The sequence below is a fragment of the Taudactylus pleione genome, unplaced genomic scaffold (genome assembly GCF_031769625.1).
Source record: "Taudactylus pleione unplaced genomic scaffold, aTauple2 ptg000440l, whole genome shotgun sequence".
Taxonomy (NCBI): Eukaryota; Metazoa; Chordata; class Amphibia; order Anura; family Myobatrachidae; genus Taudactylus; species Taudactylus pleione.
Window position 1 is genome coordinate 1436175 of NW_028284842.1, and position 26553 is coordinate 1462727.

The 26553-nt window shown below is 46.7% G+C and overlaps 1 protein-coding gene across 1 annotated transcript in view; it reads right to left on the minus strand.

Annotated features, from left to right (window-relative positions):
- Window positions 1-10954: 10954 nt before the first annotated feature.
- The window catches only part of LOC148505737 (tyrosine-protein kinase-like otk), a 157662-nt gene continuing 142063 nt past the window's right edge, over window positions 10955-26553 (minus strand). Inside the window, exon 6 of the mRNA XM_088447798.1 lies at window positions 10955-11019. Coding sequence (XP_088303924.1) covers window positions 10955-11019 — 65 coding nt within the window. The remainder of the gene's footprint in view (window positions 11020-26553) is intronic.

The window sequence follows — 26553 nt, forward strand, 5'->3', positions numbered from 1 at the left end:
AAGGTATGCAAGCGACGCAAACTAGCATCTCGAGCATGTTACCAGAGAAAACACCTGCAGCGCTAAATTGCAATGCATGCGAGCCGCGAGGTAGCGTTGTAGAAGGTATTGCCAGTGGTTCATGCGCACCACCGCCACCCTATGTTGACGTACAGGTGTTGAAAAAAACAATAAAAATGTAACAAGTCATTTGTACCCTCTTTTAAGTAACCATATGGAAAATGTTTATGATGTGGATAATGAGCCTATTGTTATGTCTGCCATTTCCCATGCTGTACACATGTTAGATGCTCTACCACGACAATCACAAGTGGTGCCACCATCTCCATCAGTAACAGCACAGGAAGTGTTAACATCCTCTGCACCCGTAGAGGAAGTTGTTTACCCTATACGTAGCAGCAACAGATTAAACCCCCAGCCAGGTAATAAGGTCAAAGGTAGCAGTGCGGCCGGTCTGCATCCCATATGGACAATAACTGTTCCAAATGGGAATGCGGATGCGAACGGAGTAGTGCCCACAAGGGAAGTAGTAATGCATTGTCCTTGGATAAGAGCAGAGCTAAATTCCATAATGAATGATTTCCCTGATCCCAAAAAGGAATTAGCCAAATGTCAAAGATTGGCGTGTGGTGTTAAGGGCCTGTCTACCACGCAATACCGACATGACAAAATTTATCACGGATTGTGTATTGGATGGAGATGTTCCCTTAACAGACGAAATTAATCAAGGTAACATTTCCCGCATTGTAAATCAATTGGGTGTATATTTTCCAGTAGTAGTTAACTGGAACAAAATCTTCACCATAAAACAAAAGGAGAGTGAAACTGCAGAAGATTATTGCGACCGGGCTCTGCAGGCTATCACCCAGTAAACTGGGTTAGAAGATATTACAGATAGCACTCACCACAGGGGAATGATTGTCATTATACTCATGGATGGTCTTAAAGAGAACCTAAAGACCCAGGTTCAGACCTCACAGCCTGGCTGGAGGGGAGTCACAATAGATACCCTCATATAATCCACAATTGAATATGACAAGAACATCTCTAAAAAGAGAGAGACCAAGAGCGAGAAACTAATGGCTGTCAGTATTCAAGCTCTAGAAGGAATGACGGTAACATCAAAGCCAACAGCCACACTTGCACCCACACCTGCACCCACACCTGCACCTGAACAGTTACACATCCTCACTAATCCCACACCACCGCAAACACAGCCCTACCCCACTTATCACACATAGCCACAATTCCCGTACTATCCACAAACCCCATATCCCCCACAATATCCTCTCCCTCAATATCCTTACCCATACCCACCACCTTTCCCCCCTGCTCAACCCACACAACAATCCTTAAATCCACGCCACCCACAAAAGTGTTTTAATTGTGACCAGCCAGGACATCTAAGTAAGAACTGTATGGTAAAAAGGGTAGGACCCCCTAACCAGAGAGTACCTAGATATCCCCATAAGGGGTATGCACAGAGACCAGCAAATGTCCAACAGGCACCAGCTCCAATTGTGGCCATTAATGCTTTATTGGAGAGTGGGAGCCAATGCTAGGGGTCAGGTCATACCTGTAGTCTACAGATAGTCAGGTTAGCGGGAAGTACTAGGGAAGAACCGGTAATGATGGTTGATGTAGCTGGTACTAAATATCCTTTTCTTATCCTTAGACACAGGGGCAACCAGGTCAGTGATAAAATCTCCCGTTAATTTACAGGTAAAGTGCAACATTATCCTTTAACAAAATCCACAGAGGTCACTATCGGGCCATTGCATACCAGGCATTCTTTCCTCCTGGCAGCTCCTACTAACCTACTGGGAAGGGATTTGTTATGTAAGATGGGATGTGTCATATATTCTACCCCTGATGGTGTATTTTTAGATATCCCAGAGAGAGTTGAGCACGAGGTGAGGGATATGTTGGACATTCCCCCAAAGATAATATATCACTCTACCAGTTTAAGTGAAAATCCGTCTCAGGTAGATCAAATGTTATCCCAAATTCCAGATTCACTTTGGACCAAGGATGGACAAGACAAACATAAGCCCCATAATGGTAAATTTAAAAGGCGGTAGGCAAGCTCCAAAAATTCCCCAGTACCCACTAAAACAGGAGGTAGAATTAGGGGTTTATCCCATAATTGAGCGATTGTTATAACAGGGAATTTTATTTCTTACAGCCAGTGTAGCCAACAGTCCCATCTTTCCGGTAAAGAAGAGTGGTGGGAGGGGTTATAGGCTGGTAAAAGACCTTAGAGGTGTTAATAAGGTGGTAGAGAGCCAATTTCCTGTAGTGCCAAATCCAGCTGTCATTCTCATGCAGATCCCACCAAATGCAACCCATTTCACTGTCATTGACCTCTGTTCTGCTTTCTTCTCTGTGCTTCTCCATCCTGACTGTCAGTACCTATTCGCTTTCACATACAGGGGTGTACAATACACATGGACACGATTGCCCCAAGGTTTCATAGACAGCCCCAGTATCTTTTCCCAGGCCTTGCGCGACTGTTTACACTCTTTTCAACCTGCCAATGGGTCTGTTCTAATACAATATGTAGACGATTTATTGCTATATTCTGATTCGTTTATGTCATGTTTAAATGATACTAAACTTTTGTTGCTTCATCTCTCGCAAACAGGACACAAGGTTGCTAAGGACAAACTACAGCAGTGCCAATCCAGAGTAAAATACTTGGGACATTGCCTAACCCAGGGGTTACAACATCTAACTACTGATCGAATCCAGGCCATACAGAACATGACACTACCGCAGAACCAACAGCAAATTCATACCTTCTTGGGAATGTGTGGATACTGTAGAATGTGGATCCCAGGTTTTTCAATTTTGGCCTTGCCATTACAGGACTTAGGGCCTGATTCAGAGGCGGTCGGAGGATGCAAGCGGTCGCTCTGAAACTGGGTGGCTGCTTGCATCCTGACCACCCGCCTCTGTTTCTGTCGTTAGGCTGTGGGTTTACACCCACAGCTCTAACGACCGCTAGGGTGATGGTCGTGATGGTCATAGACCATCGTGACCATCGGGGCTTACGATGAGACCCTAGGGTAGGGTCTCACTTGTCGTAAGCCCCAGAGAGCTTCTAGCTCTGTCAGAGCTGGAAGCTCTCCACTGACATCACTAGTGATGTCAGTGGGGCCTACCCCAAATGGTAGGCGTTTCCATGGGAACGCCTCCATTTGGGCTGCCACCCCCCCCGGCCTGCCTTCGAAACGGGGCGAGCTGTCAATCAACATCGACAGCTCGCCCCCCTTGGAAAGAGACCCGCTACAACCGGCGCTGTCGGTCGTAGCGGGTCTCACACATGTGCACGTGGGAGCCAGCTCCCTCGTGCGCATGCGCACTGGCCAAACATCGAGGCGGCCATGCTGTCGTAGACCATATGGCCGCCTCTGAATAAGGTCATTAGTCTCTTCCTCAAAGCCCAACCATGTCATACACACAGAGGAATCAGAGCAGGCTTTCCTTAATCTTAAGGATAGTCTGACAAAAGCACCTGCATTGGGAATACTTGTTTATGAAAAACCTTTTGATTTGTATTGTACGGAAGCCAATGGTTGCGCAACAGGTGTCCTCACACAAAAACATGGTGATGCCAGTAGGCCCGTAGCATACTACAGAGCACAATTGGACACTGTGGCAAGATCACTCCCAACATGTTTAAGAAGTGTAGCAGCAACCGCTCTATTGGTCACTAAGAGTGAGGATGTGGTACTAGGCCATGATATGATTGTCTATACTCCCCGTGCTGTATCTGCTCTGCTGAACTCTGCTCAAACCAGACACGTCTCTTCGGCTAGGTTTACAAAATGGGAACTAGCTCTAATAGCCCCTGCAAACATCACTGTTAAACGATGCAGTACGTTAAACCCAGCAACGTATTTACCATATGTGCAACATGATGCACAAAGGGTGGAGGGAGACGGGTTGCTGGCGGGAAATGAGTTCAGCGGACATATTGATTTACCATATGTGCAACATGATGCACAAAGGGTGGAGGGAGACGGGTTGCTGGCGGGAAGTGAGTTCAGCGGACATATTGATGCACATGATTGTATGGAATATCTGAACCAGACCTTTACTGCACGACCTGACATACGTGATACACCTTTAGAGAATGTGGATGTGACATTTTACATGGACGGGAGTTGTCATAGACAAATAGACACAGGTGAATTATGTACAGGTTATACTGTTGTAAATGACACAGACATCATAGAAGCTGAACCCCTTGGTCCTCCTCACTCAGCCCAGGTGGCGGAGTTAGTAGCACTTAAAAGAGCGTGTGAATTGGCAGCAGGCAAATCTGCTAACATTTACACTGACTCTAGGTATGCGTTCGGAGTGGTACACAATTTCGGAGCTCTATGGCGTCTGAAAAATTTTATGACAGCAGCAGGCACACCAGTTGCACATTCCAGACATATAAAACCATTACTAAAAGCAATTCAACTGCCCAAAACGGTGGCAGTAATTAAGTGTAAAGCCCATACATGTGAGGATGATCCGGTGTCACTGGGCAACAACAGAGCAGATGAAGCTGCAAAATGGGCAGCAGGGTTAAAAATGATTTTACCAACGGAACAAATTATGTCTTTTCAAACAATTGATATGCTGAAATTAATTGAGATGCAAAATTTGTGTTCTATCCAGGAAAAGTCAGTCTGGAAGTCCAAGGGATGTGGGCAAGAGGCCTCTGGAGGGACGGACAGGGTAAGCCAGTAGCTCCCAAGGCATATTACCCCAGCCTGGCTGAGGCAGCGCACGGTCTGACTCACTTGGGAAAGCAAGGTATGTGCAAATTGGTGAGAGCATACTGGTGCGCACCGGGGTTTTCTTCTCAAGCGGAAAAGAGAGCAATGTCTTGTCTGACCTGCTTGAGGAAAAACATTGGGAAAACGATCCCTACCAAACCATCCCACATTCCACCGACTGACGGACCTTTTCAGGTAATTCAAATTGATTTCATCCAATTACCACCCTGCAGGAATCTTAAGTATGTATTAGTGTGCACTGACGTGTTTTCCAACTGGGTTGAGGCATACCCAGCGGCCACCAATACTGCTGCGTTTACTGCCAAGAAAATTGTACAGGAGTTTGTATGCAGATACGGTATCCCTAAAATTATCGAGAGTGACAGGGGTACTCATTTCACAGGTGATGTTTTACAAAATATGTGTAAACTGATGGGTATTAATAATCGACTTCACACCCCATACCGAACGCAAGCCAGTGCCAAGGTAGAGAGGATGAATGGGACTATTAAAAATAAACTAAGTAAAATCATGGCAGAGACTGGACTAGGATGACCAGAAGCATTACCGTTGGTCCTACATAGCATAAGGACCACTCCTAGACCCCCTCTAAATCTGTCCCCATTTGAAATACTGTTTGGTAGACAACCTCATTTGATTATAAGTCCACAGGAAGACTTGAAGGGTAACAACGAGGTAACTGTAAGGTATCTTATATCAATGAGTAAACAGTTAAAACAGCAACAGCAGAAATTGAAATTGTTGTCACATGATATGCCTGAAACTAACTGTCATGAGTTTGAACCTGGAGAATATGTTATGATCAAAAATTTCTTACATTCAGTTTGTTTGACTGATCGTTGGGAGGGTCCATATCAGGTGTTGCTGATGAGTACCACATCTTTGAAGGTGGCCGAGAGAGATACCTGGGTCCATTCCACTCACTGCAAAAAGGTCAACCAACCAGTGGAGAAACAAGGCGGGGACAAGGCTTATAGCTTGGACCTGTTGATCACGAGCTTGTTTCGGGAGAATTAAAAGGTTGTAGTGAGATACCTGAGCTAAAGAAATTTGCAGCTCCTTGCTGCGGCGATGGATTGGTCTGCTGTGTTCATTTTCATATTCTCTTCCAGAGTTTCCATCATCCTGGTTTGTTCAGGGATATCTGGTTTCTGTGATGGGAGACCGATAGAGGAGATGGGAGCTGATGGCAGTGCTGATGGAGTGGAGTTAAGAGGAGGAGTGCTATGCCAATCAGGGGAGTGTCTGACCAATCTTAGTACTGTAATTGTTAAGAGATCTGCTATTTTGGATACTTGGTGACAGTGTGAAGGTCTATCATCTGAGGAGTATTGAATGTGTGAGTTCTGTGGGTCCGTAATTGATGAGAGATGTATCCAGCGTTGTCAACCTAAGTATAATCCGATTTGGGTGGGTATCCTTTAGAAGATTATCACACCATGGTGGGCAAAATTTTTAACCAAACTGACTGTTGGGTGTGCTCTCACGTGCCCCAAGAACAGCAAAATGTAGGCTTAGTGCCATTCCCATTAAATGTCTCTAAAATTATAGAATCACAAAGAGGGCATGCACTAGACGGAAAGTTTTTTAATACCAAACCACCCCATTTTAAACTCCACCAGTACCAAGTAGATAAAACACTTTTATGTTTAAACATCACCAACTCCAATGAACCAGGAAGTTGGGAAGTGACTGGGAATAATCAGACGATGACCTTCTCACAAAGGGCTGACCGAGAGTTTATGAATTATGAACTATTACGCAAAATTAGATCAGGTGGAAGACACTTCCGATATAAACATACACTGAGTAACACCAAAGAAATGGTTGGTAGGGTACCAGATGGATATTGTGCCACGATATTGCAACCATAAACTTGTATGTGTCAAATGGGAGACCCTGAAGTAGGATCACTTGCTAGGGAAATGTGTGTGATGATAATGATGCATACTATTCCATATGTTCTCCCCAATGATGTATATTTTATATGTGGAAGGAAAGCGTATAAGTGGCTCTCTCCAAGTTCCAAAGGTTTGTGTTACCTGGGAAGAGTAGTCCCAGAGGTTATGACCCTCACACATGATGAAATGCTTGGTATTCATAAAAACACACCATCACCATATCTTCACACGCAGTATGAACACAGAGGCAAAAGAAATATGATACCTGGTGATGTGCATAAAGCCACTCAGTTAATTAGTGAGACAACTGGCTTTCAAGTTTTAGTAGCATTGGATCCCACCAGGATCGCTCGGGGTACATTACATTTTAGATATATCCAAGATCTTGCTAAATTGAAAGATAATATCACCGAGATGTATGATGACACATTCAGGTATACAGGTAGGGAATTGCAAGCGTATAAGAAAGAACTGGTGCAACACAGTCTAGTGTTAAACTATTTAACAGCTGTCACGGGAGGGTACTGCGTAACTTTGGCCACCCAATTTGGAGTAAAGAGTTGCACTTATGTCACGAATGATACCAGCGACCCCAAGGAGGTAATAGACCGGAAGATGGATGAAATTCTGCAGCTAAAATGGGAATTTCGAAATAACCATAATGCTTCAGTGGCTGAAGTGGAGGAGAAGGTAGAGGAATGGGTTTCATGGTTGAACCCAGGGAAATGGTTCTCAGGTCTAGGAGAGTGGGTCCAGGAAATGATCGCAAGCATAGGTAAACTCCTGATCCTCATACTGGTTGTCATCATAGTAATTGACATATGTGTCAGGTGTGTTCCTACTGTGTTGAAGTGTGGAAAATGTAAAGATAAGGTAAATCGGAAGAACGACATTATGATGGTGGTTAGCAATCACAATATGAATACTGAGGTAAATGTAGAACTGCACTACAACCCTGAACTAGGAAATACCATCATATAATGTATTATGTTTAGACATGCATAAAATGTATTATTAAAATGTTATTCTAAAACACCTCAAATAATGTAAGTCCCTATCTCCCCCACAAGACTTCCTTTATAGGATAGATGCATCCCCACACCATTTCCATGATCCTCCAGGATCCGCGGTGTGCATATATGGGTAGTTTTATGCCCCCTCTTAAAGACCCATTACTGATGGATTAAGAACCATCCCATAATATAACATTAAAATGATATGTCCTAATGTAAGCCTAAATTAAATGTAAGATCAGTGTATGATAGCATGTTGGTTGCTATCAAAGGGTGGACTGTTGAAGCCGGATAATTGGCTGAGACAGAATCAGTTTAAAAATTAGATTGGATTGGAATGATGCCATCTTGCGAATGGCCACAAGACACCATCTTAAAAAATTAGATCTGCATGACGCCATCTTGCGAATGGCCGCCCAGCGCCATTTTAGAGAAATTCACACTTAAGTACATATGGCGATGCTATTATTAGCATCATGCGATCACATATTTCACCATACCCCATACATACATTAAAAATACGCACATTAGAGAATGCATAATACCCCGCGTACGGACGCTGTTTATTAGCTTCATGCGTACGCATCTTCCCTAAGTTAAAAGTCCTCGCTACATAAACCTAACTAGCATCTTTTCCCAAACCCCTAATACTAACACACTGCTCACTCACATAAAAGGTTCCATAGCTTCAAAGTGTAATATTCAAGGTTTATTCATTTATTACTAATGTTGTGAAATAAAGACTTTTTGATATCTAAGGTTTAGTACAAGATAAGCAAACCGTGTTTGGCGTTGTACTGATCTACTCTGTCTCAACAGCTTTCCGGTGTCATTGGTGATAAGATCGCGACATGCGTCTGCAACTTATGAACTGTAGAGAGTTAAAACACTAAAATGTACTTTGTAATGTTAGCAGCTTATATTTGCATGCGGCGGGAAAAAGGAGACAAAAGGCTGTAGGAGGCTGATCTGTGTCCATTTGAATTGACCTGTTAAATGTCTTGTAACAGAAGCACTGTGACGGAGAACCAATGGGATCACAACAAACCTCTCTATTGCATTGCCTATTTCTGTAAGGGTATATATGTGCTCTCTGACCCCAATCAGGAGTCTTCTTGCTGATGCTGTTGATTGAGGTTTCTTGTAGATGCCGGTAACTGGTCCCAGAGCGCGTGCGTATGTATAACTGTACCTTGGGTCTGTATAATTTCTTTGCGCTAAATTGTCTTTAGATCACAGCGTGTAACCTACTGTTTTTATGTTGAATAATAACCTTTGTGCGTTGGAAACACATTTCAAAGTCTGAAGGCATTTATTTACTGTATGACTGCGTATGCAAATAGCAACAATTCTAGAAGGTATAGGCAGGATTTAGAAGGTATAGGCAGGATTTAGAAGGTATAGGCAGGACTTAGAAGCTATATACAGGATCATATAGAGGTTTAAATTCAGTATCATTACGGGGGAATACAAGTATTGGGGGAAATACAAGTATCGGGGGTTGGAGCAAAAACAATGTAACGGGGGAAGAGTTTAATAATAAATTTGTACCACTGTTATCGAGGCCACAACAGGCCACGGATGGCCTCAGCGCATCAAGAGAAAACAACACAGAGAGGATAATTGATGCCTCCTAATGTGTGCAGTGCGCTGACTTGTCCACCAGCGCATTTCCCGGCTCATGCGCACCGCATGCTGTATGGAGACACCGCTGTCAGTCTGGGCCTGTTCCTTATGGGGGAGATGAGTGAAGATAGAGCTAAATGTCACATAAATCTGATTTCAGGGGAGAGTGGATGTTCTGCAGAGGCGCAAAGTGACAGCAAATTATCTCCAAGTTCTCCTTTTGTTTCACCATTTAGCAGAGAGACGATTATATGCTGCAATTCTCAGGATGTATAGTCTGGGGCAGCGACAGTCCATTCATTGTATTGCTCGGTGCGGTCGGGAATGGACTTCAATGATACACGTAGGCGACCATATTCCATGGATTCCCAATTTTATGTGGGCGATGCCTGTTCTTGTTTTCTGTGCGCACATCCCATAGGCAGATGAACGCTCTCTGTATTGTCTGATGGGGCTGATTCTATATTGGGCACATTGCCTAGGTAAGTTGGCAATTTTTGGCGACTGCATCTGTAACACAATAAAAGTCGCACAGCACATGTGTCCCGCGGTGTCTCAGGACTGATTTAGCCGCAAGGACTCTGGAATGTATTTTGCGTTCTGGGTGGTGACTGGATTGTGGTCGCAGCAGAGCCCGACTCAGAGTTAGACGCAATGTCTCCAAGGGGGAGGCGTATCAAACATAGAGAGAAAAGGCGGAGAAGTTACCTGTAGCGACCAATCAGCTTCTCATGTTACAGAAGGTGATAGATAAACAATAACTAGACTCTGGTTGCTATGGGAAACTTCACCACCTTTTCTCTTTAGTGTCCAGCAAGTGGCTGCAGATAGCTGGGTGTAATGTCCTGCAGAGGAGGAGGAGGAGTCTGCGCTCTGCCTGTTACTGAGTAGGGGGTTGATGTTACAGCAGTGGCTGCAGATAGCTGTGTGTAATGTGCTGCAGAGGAGGAGGAGTCTGCGCTCTGCCTGTTACTGAGTAGGGGGTAGATGTACCAGCAGTGGCTGCAGATAGCTGGGTGTAATGTGATGCAGAGGAGGAGGAATAGTCTGCGCTCTGCCTGTTACTGAGTAGGGGGTAGATGTACCAGCAGTGGCTGCAGATAGCTGTGTGTAATGTGCTGTGGTGGAGGAATAGTCTGCGCTCTGCCTGTTACTGAGTAGGGGGTAGATGTACCAGCAGTGGCTGCAGATAGCTGTGTGTAATGTGCTGCAGAGGAGGAGGAATAGTCTGCGCTCTGCCTGTTACTGAGTAGGGGGTAGATGTACCAGCAGTGGCTGCAGATAGCTGGGTGTAATGTGCAGCAGAGGAGGAGGAATAGTCTGCGCTCTGCCTGTTACTGAGCAGGGGTAGATGTACCAGCAGTGGCTGCAGATAGCTGGGTGTAATGTGCTGCAGAGGAGGAGGAATAGTCTGCGCTCTGCCTGTTACTGAGTAGGGGGTAGATGTACCAGCAGTGGCTGCAGATAGCTGTGTGTAATGTGCTGCAGAGGAGGAGGAATAGTCTGCGCTCTGCCTGTTACTGAGCAGGGGTAGATGTTACAGCAGTGCTCCTCAGTGTTCCTCCTGGCTCCCCAATCACATATTGGGGTCACTGCTCCCTCCGGGTGGTGGACGGATCTATTCCATCAGTGGCTTATCAGGACCTGCGTCTGTTCCTGTCTCCTTGGCCTCATCCTGGGCATCTGCAACAGGAGAGACACAGAATCACTTAGGATAATATCAGGAGTGAGTTACAGGACAGTCAGGAGATGCAGAGACCCCCTATAGGATGGACTCATGTATAACAGGATGGGGGACGGGGGAGATGGAGAGACCCCCTATAGGATGGACTCATGTATAACAGGATGGGGGACGGGGGAGATGGAGAGACCCACTATAGGATGGACTCATGTATAACAAGATGGGGGACGGGGGAGATGCAGAGACCCCCTATAGGATGGACTCATGTATAGCAGGATGGGGACGGGGGAGATGGAGAGACCCCCTATAGGATGGACTCATGTATAACAGGATGGGGGACGGGGGAGATGGAGAGACCCCCTATAGGATGGACTCATGTATAACAGGATGGGGGACGGGGGAGATGGAGAGACCCACTATAGGATGGACTCATGTATAACAAGATGGGGGACGGGGGAGATGCAGAGACCCCCTATAGGATGGACTCATGTATAGCAGGATGGGGACGGGGGAGATGGAGAGACCCCCTATAGGATGGACTCATGTATAACAGGATGGGGGACGGGGGAGATGGAGAGACCCCCTATAGGATGGACTCATGTATAACAGGATGGGGGACGGGGGAGATGGAGAGACCCACTATAGGATGGACTCATGTATAACAAGATGGGGGACGGGGGAGATGCAGAGACCCCCTATAGGATGGACTCATGTATAACAGGATGGGGGACGGGGGAGATGGAGAGACCCACTATAGGATGGACTCATGTATAACAATATGGGGGATGGGGGAGATGCAGAGACCCTCTATAGGATGGACTCATGTATAGCAGGATGGGGGACGGGGGAGATGGAGAGACCCCCTATGGGATGGACTCATGCATAGCAGGATGTGGGAAGGGGGAGATGAAGGGACCCCCTATAGGATGGACTCATGTATAACAGGATGGGGGACGGGGGAGATGGAGAGACCCCCTATAGGAGGGACTCATGTATAGCAAGATGGTGGACGGGGGAGATGGAGAGACCCCCTATAGGATGGACTCATGTATAGCAGGATGGGGGACGGGGGAGATGGAGAGACCCCCTATAGGATGGACTCATGTATAACAGGATGGGGCATGGGGGAGATGGAGACCCCCTATAGGATGGACTCATGTATAACAGGATGGGGGACGGGGGAGATGGAGAGACCCCCTATAGGATGGACTCATGTATAGCAGGATGGGGGATGGGGGAGATGGAGATACCCCCTATAGGATGGACTAATGTATAACAGGATGGGGTACGGGGGAGATGGAGAGACCCCCTATAGGATGGACTCATGTATAGCAGGATGGGGGACGGGGGAGATGGAGAGACCCACTATAGGATGGACTAATGTATAACAGGATGGGGGACGGGGGAGATGCAGAGACCCCTTATAGGATGGACTCATGTATAGCACGATGGGGGATGGGGGAGATGGAGAGACCCCCTATGAGATGGACTTGTCACGGCCAGGGTATTTCAGCATGGCGCTAGGCGAGTGTTACCTGTGAGGTCATTGTGGCGCGGGCTGTCTGGTGGCGGAGCTGGTGTCTGGTGGGGGGCTTTGACTGCGCGCGTTGTTGTGCGGGCCTGTTGTCAGTCTCTGCACTGGTAAGGCCTGGCGGCGTCTCCATTCCATTTGGCATGGGCGCCGCCATCTTGCCTTCTGACCATGTGATGCGGCTGGCCACTCCTGGTGAGTCACATGTTCCCTCCGGCCAGTAACAGCACGGCATGGGGTATTTAGGAAGGGCCAGTGCCTTCCTTCTTTGCCACTGCAACATGTATCTCAGCCTAGCTGAGAGGGAGTTCTCTGTGCTTTCCTGTTCCTGTGAATTCGCTGTCTGCCTGTCAGCTCCTAGCTCCCACTGGACTACCCCGCTTCCTCCATCACCCTTGCCCATACCTGAGTGCCTGAGCCTGCTGACATCCTGCGCTTCTGTTCACTACCTGCAAACCTGGCTTGATTATTTTCAGTTCACTACCTGCAAACCTGGCTTGATTATTTTCAGTTTCACTACCTGCACACCTGGACAGCTCTAATTATTCCTACTTGGACATTAACCCTTCTACTCCCACCACAGAACTCTTGTGCACATTTATATATTCCTGGACTTTTATTTACTGCCATTATATGTCTACTCAAGCACTTATTAAAAATCCTAGTTTTATTGTCAAATCTGCTTCTGTGTTCGCTCCTGCTACCACCCCGGGTCCACAAACAACCCAGAACATCACAGTTTGCACTGGCCCCATGGAGCCGGCCACGGATCAGGAGTCAGGAGTGGATTTGTTTCGGTGCATTTCTGGTCATTTAGAAAATCTGGAAAACATGCAGCATCAGATGGCTCAATTTCTGCAAGAGATGTCCAAGCGACAGGATAGTTTGCAAACTTCCTTTTCTACCCCTGAAGTACCAGCATCTACATCCGCATCAGCGTCTGGGAATACAGGAGGCAGATCATCTCCCTGCTTACATCTTCCTTTACCAAATAAATTTGACGGCAATCCTAAACTCTGCCGAGGATTCCTAAATCAGTGTGACATACATTTTACCCTGCAGCCTGACAACTTTCCAACTGCAAGAACTAAAGTGGCTTATATAGTCTCTCTGTTATCCGGTCAGGCCTTGGAATGGGCTTCCCCACTCTGGGAGCGCTCAGATCCACTGCTGGATAATTACGCAGGCTTTGTGTCATCCTTCAGGAGGATTTTCGATGAACCTGGGCGTACTGTATCAGCATCATCAAACATCATGACACTGAGACAAGGGGTCCGTCCTGTCAGTCAATATGCCGTGCAATTTCAAATTTTAGCATCAGAGCTCAAATGGAATGAGGAAGCCCTCACCTCGGCCTTCTGGCATGGGTTGTCAGACCGACTAAAGGATGATCTAGTCACTCGAGAGCTTCCTACTAATCTGAACGACATGATTTCATTGTGTATCAAAGTTGACCTATGCTTCAGGGAACGTCAGGCTGAAAAAAACAGAACTGACCGGCAAAGGTCATTTACCCCCTCCATTTCTACCCGTCCCATTCCTTCTCCTACTGAAGAGGAGCCTATGCAGGTGAATCATACACACCTCTCCAAAGAAGAACATCAGAGAAGAATGCAAAAGAACCTCTGTCTGTACTGCGGAGAGTCTAGTCACCTGCTGATCTCCTGCCCCCCTAAACCGGGAAATGCCAAATCCTAACGGACCCTGGAGACATCAAGTTAGGAGTTATGAACCCGTCTCCAAAAATTAAAGATTTCACGATTACCCTAGCCTTGGATCTTAAACCCAAACCTGTCTTTGCTACTGCTCTAATCGACTCAGGAGCAGCCGGAAATTTCATAATGTCTAGTTTCATAGATAAATTTCAGATACCTTGTTTGTCTCTCAACCATGCTATCTCTCTGACCTCGATAGACGGACGCCCTCTGACTAACGGGATAGTCACCAAAGAGATTCAACCTGTATTGGTCCGAATTGGGGCACTTCATTCTGAGTCCTTAAAATTCCTGGTGATATCAGAGGCCTCTCAAGAAATTGTTCTTTGTCTACCCTGGTTACGTAAACATAATCCCAGGATTGATTGGAGTTCTATGCAGATTCTGTCATGGGGTATGGACTGTCAGAAATCCTGTCTTCCAAAAATTCGACCTGTGAGAAAGACAGTTTCATTAGTTTCTTCTGCCATTCCCAAGGAATATCAAATGTTCGCCGACGTTTTCTCTGAACAACAAGCAAATATCTTACCCCCTCATAGGGAATGGGACTGTCCAATTGAATTGATACCTGATAAGATGCCACCTCGTGGTCGTACCTATCCGTTGTCCTTGCCTGAGACTCAAGCCATGACCGAGTACATCCGGGACAACCTGGCAAAGGGGTTCATCCGCCCCTCTACTTCACCTGCCGGAGCTGGGTTTTTCTTCGTTGGCAAGAAGGACGGTGGTCTAAGACCATGTATCGATTATCGAGGCCTTAATGACATTACTGTAAAAAATCGATACCCTCTTCCCCTGATTACTGAGTTGTTTGATAGGGTCAAGGGCTCTGTCATTTTTTCTAAATTAGATCTAAGAGGGGCTTACAACCTCATTCGTATCCGAGCTGGCGATGAATGGAAGACCGCTTTTAATACCAGAGATGGACATTTTGAGTATTTAGTAATGCCTTTTGGATTGTGTAACGCCCCTGCTGTCTTTCAAAGTTTTGTTAATGAGATTTTCCGGGATCTGTTATATGTTTTGGTTGTTGTCTATCTGGATGACATGCTGATTTTTTCACCCTCTGTGGCCAAACATCAAGAACATGTTAAAGAAGTCCTGATCCATTTGAGAGAAAACCACCTTTACTGCAAACTGGAGAAGTGCGTCTTTGGAGTGCCCAGTGTACCTTTTCTCGGCTATGTAATATCTGGCTCCAGTTTAGAAATGGACCCCAAGAAGGTACAAGCAATTCTGGATTGGACCCGACCTCAGACACTGAAGGCCATCCAGAGATTGTTGGGCTTCGCCAATTATTATAGATGCTTCATTAAGGGATTTTCTACACTGCTGGCTCCCATTACAGCCTTGACCCGCAAAGGTGCTAATCCTGCCCAATGGTCACCTGAGGCAGAGTCTGCCTTTCATCTTCTAAAACAGGCCTTCATCTCAGCACCAGTTCTTCGACAACCAGATCTGGACAGGCCTTTTTTGTTGTAAGTAGATGCATCATCTGAAGCTGTGGGAGCAGTCTTGTCTCAACGTTATGAGGACAACCGAGTCCATCCGTGTGGGTTCTTTTCTAAAAAATTCTCACCTGCCGAAAGGAACTACGCCATAGGTGAGCAAGAACTACTAGCTGTAAAGTTGGCGTTGAAAGAATGGAGATATTTGCTAGAAGGCGCCAAGTTTCCATTTACTGTATTTACGGACCATAGAAATCTCCTATTTCTCAAAAACCTCCAATGTGTGAGTCCTCGTTTGGCCCGCTGGGCAATATTCTTTGCCAGGTTTCAGTTCACCCTGACCTTTCGGTCTGGAGCACTTAATCAGAAGGCTGATGCCCTATCGAGATCTCTCCTCTGTGATGATCAATCTGAAAATCGAAGCAATACCCCTGTCTTGGAATCAAGAGTTTTCGTCGCATTACAACTTCAGCCTCCTACGGGAAAATCATTTGTGGCCCCGGAATTAAGGAAGCAGCTTCTCACTTGGGCACATTCCTCTCGCTTCGCAGGGCACTCTGGCACTCGGAAGACCTTGGAGTTCCTGAAAAGACACTATTGGTGGCCTTCTATGAAGGCAGACATAATGGAGTTTATCTCTTACTGCTCCTCCTGTGCCCAGCATAAATCATCACGACACGCTCCAGCTGGGGAATTGCTTCCATTACCTACTCCATCACGTCCATGGACGCATCTCTCCATGGATTTCGTCACAGACCTGCCAGTCTCTCAAGGTTTCAACACTATCTGGGTTGTAATAGACCGATTTTCTAAGATGGTCCACTATATACCATTGAAGAAGTTACCTTCTGCCCCTGACCTGGCACAGTTGTTTGTCCAACACATATTTCGTCTACACGGCCTTCCTGCTGAAATTGTCTCTGACCGTGGTGTGCAGTTTACTGCAAAATTCTAGAGGGCTTTGTGTTCTGTTCTTCAAGTGAAGTTAAACTTTTCCACGGCCTACCATCCGCAAAGCAACGGCTCCACCGAGAGAGTTAATCAAGATCTAGAGACTTTCTTAAGAATTTTTATGTCATCTTCCCAGAACAATTGGGCTGCCTTGCTGCCGTGGTTGCACATAATGCTTCCTACCACTCGTCAACTAACCAAACACCATTTCAGGTTGTATATGGCCTTCATCCTCGTGTTCCCAAATTCCGAAGCCTGAGTGTTTTCGATGTTCCGGCCGTGGAGGACACGGTGCGGAATTTTGCTGCCATCTGGACTCAAGTAAGGTCTGATTTGTTGAGGGCATCCTCTCGCTATAAGACCCAGGCCAATAAGAAGCATAGAATAGTTCCACGCATGCAAGTTGGAAGCCAGGTCTGGTTATCCACCCGGAATCTTCGTCTGAGGGTTCCTTCTATGAAATTTGCACCACGCTTCAACGGTCCCTTCTCCATAACGGAAGTCATTAATCCAGTGGCCTATTGTCTACAGTTACCCCCATACCTAAAAATCCCTAATTCCTTCCATATTTCCTTATTGAAGCCCCTGGTCCTGAATAAATTCCATAGTGCTCTACCTGCTTCTCCTCGAGTCCAGACGGAGAGAGGAGTTGAGTTTGAGGTCACCCAGATCTTGGACTCTCGTCTACGCAGAGGTCATCTACAGTATTTGTTGGCATGGAAAGGTTATGGTCCAGAGGAACATTGCTGGACCGATGCTCGTGATGTCCACGCTCCCACGCTCATCAGGAGATTCCATTCTGCCCATCCAGAGAAGCCTGGTGAGTGTCCTGAGGCCACCCCAAAAGGGGGGGGTACTGTCACGGCCAGGGTATTTTAGCATGGCGCTAGGCGAGTGTTACCTGTGAGGTCATTGTGGCGCGGGCTGTCTGGTGGCGGAGCTGGTGTCTGGTGGGGGGCTTTGGCTGCGCGCGTTGTTGTGCGGGCCTGTTGTCACTCTGCGCTGGTAAGGCCTGGCGGCATCTCCATTCCGTTTGGCATGGGCGCCGCCATCTTGCCTTCTGGCCATGTGATGCGGCTGGCCAATCTTGGTGAGTCACATGTTCCCTCCGGCCAGTAACAGCACGGCATGGGGTATTTAGGAAGGGTCAGTGCCTTCCTTCTTTGCCAGTGCAACGTGTATCTCAGCCTAGCTGAGAGGGAGTTCTCTGTGCTTACCTGTTCCTGTGAATTCGCTGTCTGCCAGTCTGCCTGTCAGCTCCTAGCTCCCACTGGACTACCCCGCTTCCTCCATCACCCTTGCCCATACCTGAGTGCCTGAGCCTGCTGACATCCTGCGCTTCTGTTCACTACCTGCAAACCTGGCTTGATTATTTTCAGTTCACTACCTGCAAACCTGGCTTGATTATTTTCAGTTTCACTACCTGCACACCTGGACAGCTCTAATTATTCCTACTTGGACATTAACCCTTCTACTCCCACCACAGAACTCTTGTGCACATTTATATATTCCTGGAGTTTTATTTACTGCCATTATATGTCTACTCCAGCACTTATTAAAAATCCTAGTTTTATTGTCAAATCTGCTTCTGTGTTCACTCCTGCTACCACCCCGGGTCCACAAACAACCCAGAACATCCCAGGACTCATGTATAACAGGATGGGGGACGGGGGAGATGGAGAGACCCCCTATAGGATGGACTCATGTATAACAGATTGTGGACGGGGGAGATGGAGAGACCCCCTATGGGATGGACTCATGTATAGCAGGATGGGGGACGGGGGAGATGGAGAGACCCCCTATAGGATGGACTTATGTATAACAGGATGGGGGACGGGGGAGATGGAGAGACCCCCTATAGGATGGACTCATGTATAGCAGGATGGGGACGGGGGAGATGGAGAGACCCCCTATAGGATGGACTCATGTATAACAGGATGGGGGACGGGGGAGATGGAGAGACCCCCTATGGGATGGACTCATGTATAGCAGGATGGGGGACAGGGGAGATGGAGCTGCATCTTGGTATTGGAAGCTGAGGAAAACATCTTAAGATGGAACAAACCAAACAAAGGGTCATTTACCAACCACCAGCCTGCGGGGCCGCTATGTATCTGATGCAGAGTTACATGCAAGTCGCCTATAATTGCCCCAGCATCGCATGCACAGAGATAAACACAGCTATTTGCTGAATGCAGAATTATATGTACCGCCTTATTCGTACGCTCGGCGTCACAGCTGTCATCATTCTCAGTCATACTAACCTACTCTCCCAGAAGGTGTGGGAGGCTCCCGAATATGCCGGCAGTCCCCTGGACCCCTGGAAGAGCGAGCAGCCCTCCAGCAACCGGCCCACTTCCTAGCACAGTGAGCACTATGGCGAGAGGGCGGGGCCAATGTGACGTGTTTCTATGATATTCACAGTATATTGGCACTAGAAATGCACCGATACCCAACATGTAACTCATTGGTGCATGTCAGCGGAAGACTAGGAGCTCTGTGACCCCAATCTGACGAGATTCTCCCATCGTCCGCTGCAGATGCCCTAATCATGGACTTTCCCATAATCTATAAGCACCTGCACAATTCACGGTGCATGACGTGATAAGGCCAGCGTTACGGTGTTGCTGTTTGGTAATGACCCTTATCGTTTTCACCAGGGTAAAAAAATAAAAGTAAAACAAAATGTTACAGCGCTGGCAGATAACACACGAGACAAAGGCTTTGTGCACACAGCGCTGCGTCATCATCCGTGGGACAGTAGCGTTAAGCTATGAGCCGCTATTTGTGGTATGCAGAATAGGTGTTTGCAGGGAGTGCAGGGAACGCGGGAGCAGACAATACTGGTCCCTTGTATGACCATTACTCATCAGCTCTGTGCTTACTCCCCATACACATAAATGATCTCTGCATCCCATGATGTCTGTAAGCCAGTGGTTGGATATGGCTGGGCCCCCTGTGCTGTGGATGATGGTGGTCTGTGCTGCGGATGATGGTACAGTAGTCTGTGCTGCAGATGATGGTACAGTAGTCTGTGCTGCGGATGATTGTAGTCTGTGCTACGGATGATGGTACAGTAGTCTGTGCTGCGGATGATGGTACAGTAGTCTGTGCTATGGATGATGGTACAGTAGTCTGTGCTGCGGATGATGGTACAGTAGTCTGTGCTGCAGATGATGGTACAGTAGTCTGTGCTGCGGATGATTGTAGTCTGTGCTACGGATGATGGTACAGTAGTCTGTGCTGCGGATGATGGTACAGTAGTCTGTGCTATGGATGATGGTACAGTAGTCTGTGCTGCGGATGATTGTAGTCTGTGCTGCGGATGATGGTACAGTAGTCTGTGCTGCAGATGATGGTACAGTAGTCTGTGCTGCAGATGATGGTACAGTAGTCTGTGCTGCGGATGATTGTAGTCTGTGCTGCGGATGATGGTACAGTAGTCTGTGCTGCGGATGATTGTAGTCTGTGCTGCGGATGATGGTACAGTAGTCTGTGCTGCGGATGATTGTAGTCTGTGCTGCGGATGATGGTACAGTAGTCTGTGCTGTGGATGATGGTACAGTAGTCTGTGCTACGGATGATGGTACAGTAGTCTGCGCTGCGGATGATGGCACAGTAGTCTGTGCTGCAGATGATGGTACAGTAGTCTGTGCTGCGGATGATGGTACAGTAGTCTGTGCTGCGGATGATTGTAGTCTGTGCGGCGGATGATGGTACAGTAGTCTGTGCTGTGGATGATGGTACAGTAGTCTGTGCTACGGATGATGGTACAGTAGTCTGTGCTGCGGATGATGGTACAGTAGTCTGTGCTGCAGATGATGGTACAGTAGCCTGTGCTACGGATGATGGTACAGTAGTCTGTGCTACGGATGATGGTACAGTAGTCTGTGCTGCGGATGATGGTACAGTAGTCTGTGCTGCGGATGATTGTAGTCTGTGCTGCGGATGATGGTACAGTAGTCTGTGCTGTGGATGATGGTACAGTAGTCTGTGCTGTGGATGATGGTACAGTAGTCTGTGCTGCGGATGATGGTACAGTAGTCTGTGCTGCGGATTATGGTACAGTAGTCTGTGCTGCAGATGATGGTACAGTAGTCTGTGCTACGGATGATGGTACAGTAGTCTGTGCTGCGGATGATGGTACAGTAGTCTGTGCTGCGGATGATGGTACAGTAGTCTGTGCTGCGGATGATGGTACAGCAGACTGTGCTGCAGATGATGGTACAGTAGTCTGTGCTGCGGATGATGGTACAGTAGTCTGTGCTGCGGATGATGGTACAGTAGTCTGTGCTGCGGATGATGGTACAGTAGACTGTGCTGCGGATGATTGTAGTCTGTGCTGCGGATGATGGTACAGTAGTCTGTGCTGTGGATGATGGTACAGTAGTCTGTGCTGCAGATGATGGTACAGAAGTCTGTGCTGTGGATGATGGTACAGTAGTCTGTGCTGTGGATATTTGTAGTCTGTGCTGCAGATGATGGTACAGCAGACTGTGCTGCAGATGATGGTACAGTAGTCTGTGCTGCGGATGATGGTACAGTAGTCTGTGCTGCGGATGATGGTACAGTAGTCTGTGCTGCGGATGATGGTACAGTAGACTGTGCTGCGGATGATTGTAGTCTGTGCTGCGGATGATGGTACAGTAGTCTGTGCTGTGGATGATGGTACAGTAGTCTGTGCTGCAGATGATGGTACAGAAGTCTGTGCTGCGGATGATGGTACAGTAGTCTGTGCTGCGGATGATGGTACAGTAGTCTGTGCTGCGGATGATGGTACAGTAGACTGTGCTGCGGATGATTGTAGTCTGTGCTGCGGATGATGGTACAGTAGTCTGTGCTGTGGATGATGGTACAGTAGTCTGTGCTGCAGATGATGGTACAGAAGTCTGTGCTGTGGATGATGGTACAGTAGTCTGTGCTGTGGATATTTGTAGTCTGTGCTGCAGATGATGGTACAGTAGTCTGTGCTGTGGATGATTGTAGTCTGTGCTGCGGATGATAGTACAGTAGTCTGTGCTACGGATGATGGTACAGTAGTCTGTGCTGTGGATGATTGTAGTCTGTGCTACAGATGATGGTACAGTAGTCTGTGCTACGGATGATGGTACAGTAGTCTGTGCTGTGGATGATGGTACAGTAGTCTGTGCTGCGGATGATGGTACAGTAGTCTGTGCTGCGGATGATTGTAGTCTGTGCTGCGGATGATGGTACAGTAGTCTGTGCTGCAGATGATGGTACAGTAGTCTGTGCTGTGGATGATGGTACAGTAGTCTGTGTTGTGGATGATTGTAGTCTGTGCTGCGGATGATGGTACAGTAGTCTGTGCTGCGGATGATTGTAGTCTGTGCTGCGGATGATGGTACAGTAGTCTGTGCTGCGGATGATTGTAGTCTGTGCTGCGGATGATTGTAGTCTGTGCTGCGGATGATGGTACAGTAATCTGTGCTGCGGATGATGGTACAGTAGTCTGTGCTGCGGATGATTGTAGTCTGTGCTACGGATGATGGTACAGTAGTCTGTGCTGCAGATGATGGTACAGTAGTCTGTGCTGCAGATGATTGTAGTCTGTGCTGCGGATGATGGTACAGTAGTCTGTGCTGCGGATGATTGTAGTCTGTGCTACGGATGATGGTACAGTAGTCTGTGCTGTGGATGATGGTACAGTAGTCTGTGCTGCAGATGATGGTACAGTAGTCTGTGCTGCAGATGATTGTAGTCTGTGCTGCGGATGATGGTACAGTAGTCTGTGCTGCGGATGATGGTGGTCTGTGCTCGGACCTTTGATGGACAGGTGGTAGATCATGTCCCAGCTGCTGTAGCTTGCAGTGGTTCCCAGTATTCCTCCTGGCTCCCAAGTCACATATATATGAATCATACTTGTTGAGAATGGAGAATGCTACTGCGCAGACTCCATATTGATCCTTCAGGGAGGCTTCATTCCCTATTCCATCTTACTAAGTTCTGCGCATATGCAGCACAATCTTGTAACTATGTGGAATGTCGCAATGAGAGACCAGCTCCAATGAGACCTCGGGCAGGATGTACTCAATGGAAAATGTGGTAAAAACTCAGGGTTTTACCGTATTTTCCTTATGTTTCATCAGCTGGCTGCCGGGTCTCCAATGTGGAGGGTAACACCAACTTTTGCCCTATAGGGCTTCTACCGCATTGCGCTGCTATGAGGGATCCGATCGGATCCCTCCCAGCATGCCCCGTGGCCACCGCGTCACTCTGCACATGCGCAGATGGACTCCCGGGTCATAAACCCGCAAGTTCACGGCACAGAGGTTGGTGAGCTGTGTGTCACCCTGCTCCACTCCATGTACCAGTGTGTGTAACAGTGAGTACGGCTGTACCCATTATTCCTTCAATAAGTCACTACACTGGTTAAGTAACAGAGCTGTTCTTGGTCTCAGGGTATCTGCTGGTGTGTACAGAATATCTGCTATATCATCCATCCAGTACACATGTCTGCAATACTCACACAGGAAGGTGGATAGGTCCATCACATTGGGGGTCACACCAGGTGTCTCCTCAGGGGCCTTATCAGGACTCACGCTTGTCCCTATATTCTCTGCCCCCACCTGGGCATCTAGAACATGAAACATGTATATAGGTATTATCGGGAAAGGGTTATAGTGTCCAACACATTCCTTACTAATTCCCAGAGTCAGCAGATGGAGAAAGCCCCCGACAGGTAGGATTGCCGTAAGACATGAGAGATGGGGAGATACTGAATATTTCACTCCTACATCTGCTTATTATAAAAACACATCTCAGCCACTTACCTGTCATGGTTACATGCGGAGCCATAGGGAGGGGCTTGCAAGGCGAGTTGTTTCCCAGGGCAGAGGGCCGTCACTGCCCCACGGTCCCTGCTTCTGCTAGCAGGGTTCCTGCGGCCAGTAACGCTGTTCCAGCAGAGTTAGTGTATGGGGAGCCAGAACCTATTCATATCTGGGCCCATAACCTATTAGCAGAGTAATATGCTAGAACACCCTGAGTTCATAAATTTTTAGCAGGTCTGTATTCTGATGTTAATATGAAGTGTTCAGTAGATTGTGCTGGGTGCAGTAGTTCTCCAGACAAATTAGTGCACCAGGATATAATATAATTGGGCAGAATGTGAGTGGTACTGATTAAATGTATAACGCAGTATTCGGTGCTGGTGGCGATTTATTATAACAGATGGTATATGACACAGGGAATATCACAGGTGTTACAGCAGTAGGTACATCATATGGATTGTGGCAGCCTAGAGCTCATGGTATAGCTGGGTGTTATAGCTTGCCAGGTGTGATCATGGTACTGTCACAGGTGGGTGGTCTAGTGTACTATGGTGGTATAGTGTACTGTGGGTAATACAGTGGCACTGCTAGGCTAAGCTAGGGGTGAGGGGTCTCCTGGGTCAGACCACTCATGCAGAATGCCAGGGAATAAAGATGCATGGAGACACAGCACATGCTCAGTAGCACACGTCAGAGGTTAGAACTCTCTAGCTGAGCTCTGGCAGGTCCTATTGAATGTATCTGGGCAGCTCTTTAATGCTGAAAGAGGATTGTGGTAGTGCACAGACTCCTGCCCTTTGTCCCTCCAGGCTTCATGCCCTGTTCCAAGATGTTCACTATAGAGCATGTGCAGGGGCCAGAGCAACATGGTGGTAGACTGTAATATCCTGCTTAGCTCCTATGAGAGACCCGATTAATTACCTGCATATAAATCTCAAACCAGAGAAAAGACAGCAAGATGCATGCTAAAAGATATAGGCCTAGACAAGCAATTTTGGGCAAAAGCCATGTCCACAGCAGTTTATCTCATGAACTGTTCTCCTACAGTTGCCCTAAAGGACATACCACCTATTGAAGTGTGGTCAAACAGAAAACAAAATGTAACCTTTGGAAGCGCAGAACCTATGGAAGTGCAGCCTATGTGTATACCAAAGTAAAACAAAACAACACCTGGATATATAGTGCATCATGCTTGGCTATTGCCATGAGAGCAAAGGTTACAGATTGTGGATTTCAAATTCCAGAACGCTTGTTAAGTCCAGAGATTTTATCTTTAAATAACAACACAAATTGAAGAAAAGTTGGAAGCTGATATGCAGAGCAAGTCTGTGTCGCTGGACATGCCAGCAGCTGAAGTTATATATGAAACTTGGACTATCAGCATGGGAGTTCAACCAGTGAGAAGGTCTTCTGCAAGATCAAATATTAGTAAACCACTAGTAAGAGGTATGATGAAGAATTTGCTAACATTGCATTCAATGAGCCTCTAGATTAGTGGTGTCAAACTCGGGCCCTCCAGCTGCAGTAGAACTACACATCCCAGCATGCAGTGCCACAGTTTTGCTATTAGGACATGCTAAAAGAGTGGCAGGTAATTCTGGGATATGTAGTCCCACAAAAGCTATGGGGCATGAGTTTGACACCACTGCTCTAGATATTCAAAAAAGCACAGTCAAGTGTCGACTGGTCTGAATGGAAGTCAGTGATAGAAAGAGATGTAATGACTTGATGAAAACAACAACATTCAGAGACCAAGTCATTGCAAGACAGCTAAAAGTAAAAGGATGTTCTGCTGGAAAATAAAAGCAGATGGAAGAAATGCATTGAACAAGGCCTGATTGGCTGCAAAAGGTTATACTCAAAAATCATGAATCAATTACGGTGAAACTTGCTGGTGGCAAAATACAAAACCTTATGACTGGTCATGGCTCAGCATTGCATGATATGATACTAAACCAACTGGATTTAGATTCAGCATTGCTAAACGGTGAACTCATGGGTGATATTTACATGGAACCACCAAAACACTAAAAGGAGTAGTTTGTCTTCTAAAAAAAGGCACTATATGGCCTGAAGCAGAGAGGCCAATGTTAGTACATAAAGTTAGATCCTGTATTACAAGAAGTTGGTTTCGACCGTTCAAAATCAGACCATTGTCTCTACTATAAATATACACAGAAAAAACTCTTCATTGTTGTTGAATATGTTGATGACCTACTATTAGCGGGTAAGTAAATGAGTTACTTGGTCAGTAGTTTAAAATGAAAGACTTAGGTCCAGCTCATTATTTGTTGGCCTGAGGATCAAGCAAGACCTAGAGAAGGGTATCATATCCGTTGACCAGCAGAAATATATTGAAAATATTTGAAAAGTATGGATTGTATGAGAGTATGTCATCCAAAGATGAGAGCGAGGCAGAAGATATGAATATAGTCCTTTATCAGAATGCTTTCAGGCATCTGGTGTATGCGAGTGTTGGAACTTGGCCCAATATCACACATGTGATGAGCAAAGTCAGTCAGTTTGCTACAAACCCAGGAAGACAGCATTGGACAGCTGTAAATAGGATCCTGATGTATTTAAAAGGGAGGCACAATAGTCAGCTGGGCAAGCAGGAACCAGCCCACAGCATTGTCCACCACAGAGGGAGAATATACGGCATTGACTGAATAGGCCAGGGAGGTTCTACTCCTCAAAGAAACCTTGGATGAGCCGAATGTCATTAACATACAAGATTCCATCAACATTGAATGTGACAAGTATAATAGAAGGTCCAAGCATATTGAGATAAGACATCACTTCATTTGTGAACTTGTGGAAAAGGGATACGTTGATGTTGTCCAGACTGTCAGTGAGGAGAATCCTGCAGATGTGCTAATGACAGGGACCACATTGCATTCACGTGATGATGTTTCTGAGAAAAAGCTGGAAATCATGTGATATGTTGATGCCTTTTCATGTGTTTAACCCAAATTGTTTTACGGTTGCTACAGAAAAGCTGAAATTATATGTTTGGGTAACATGGAGAAACGTGCAGTGAGGGGGGTGTTGAAAGTTTAGTGTACTACTGCGCAGACTCCAGTCTTGCTGTCCCTCCAGG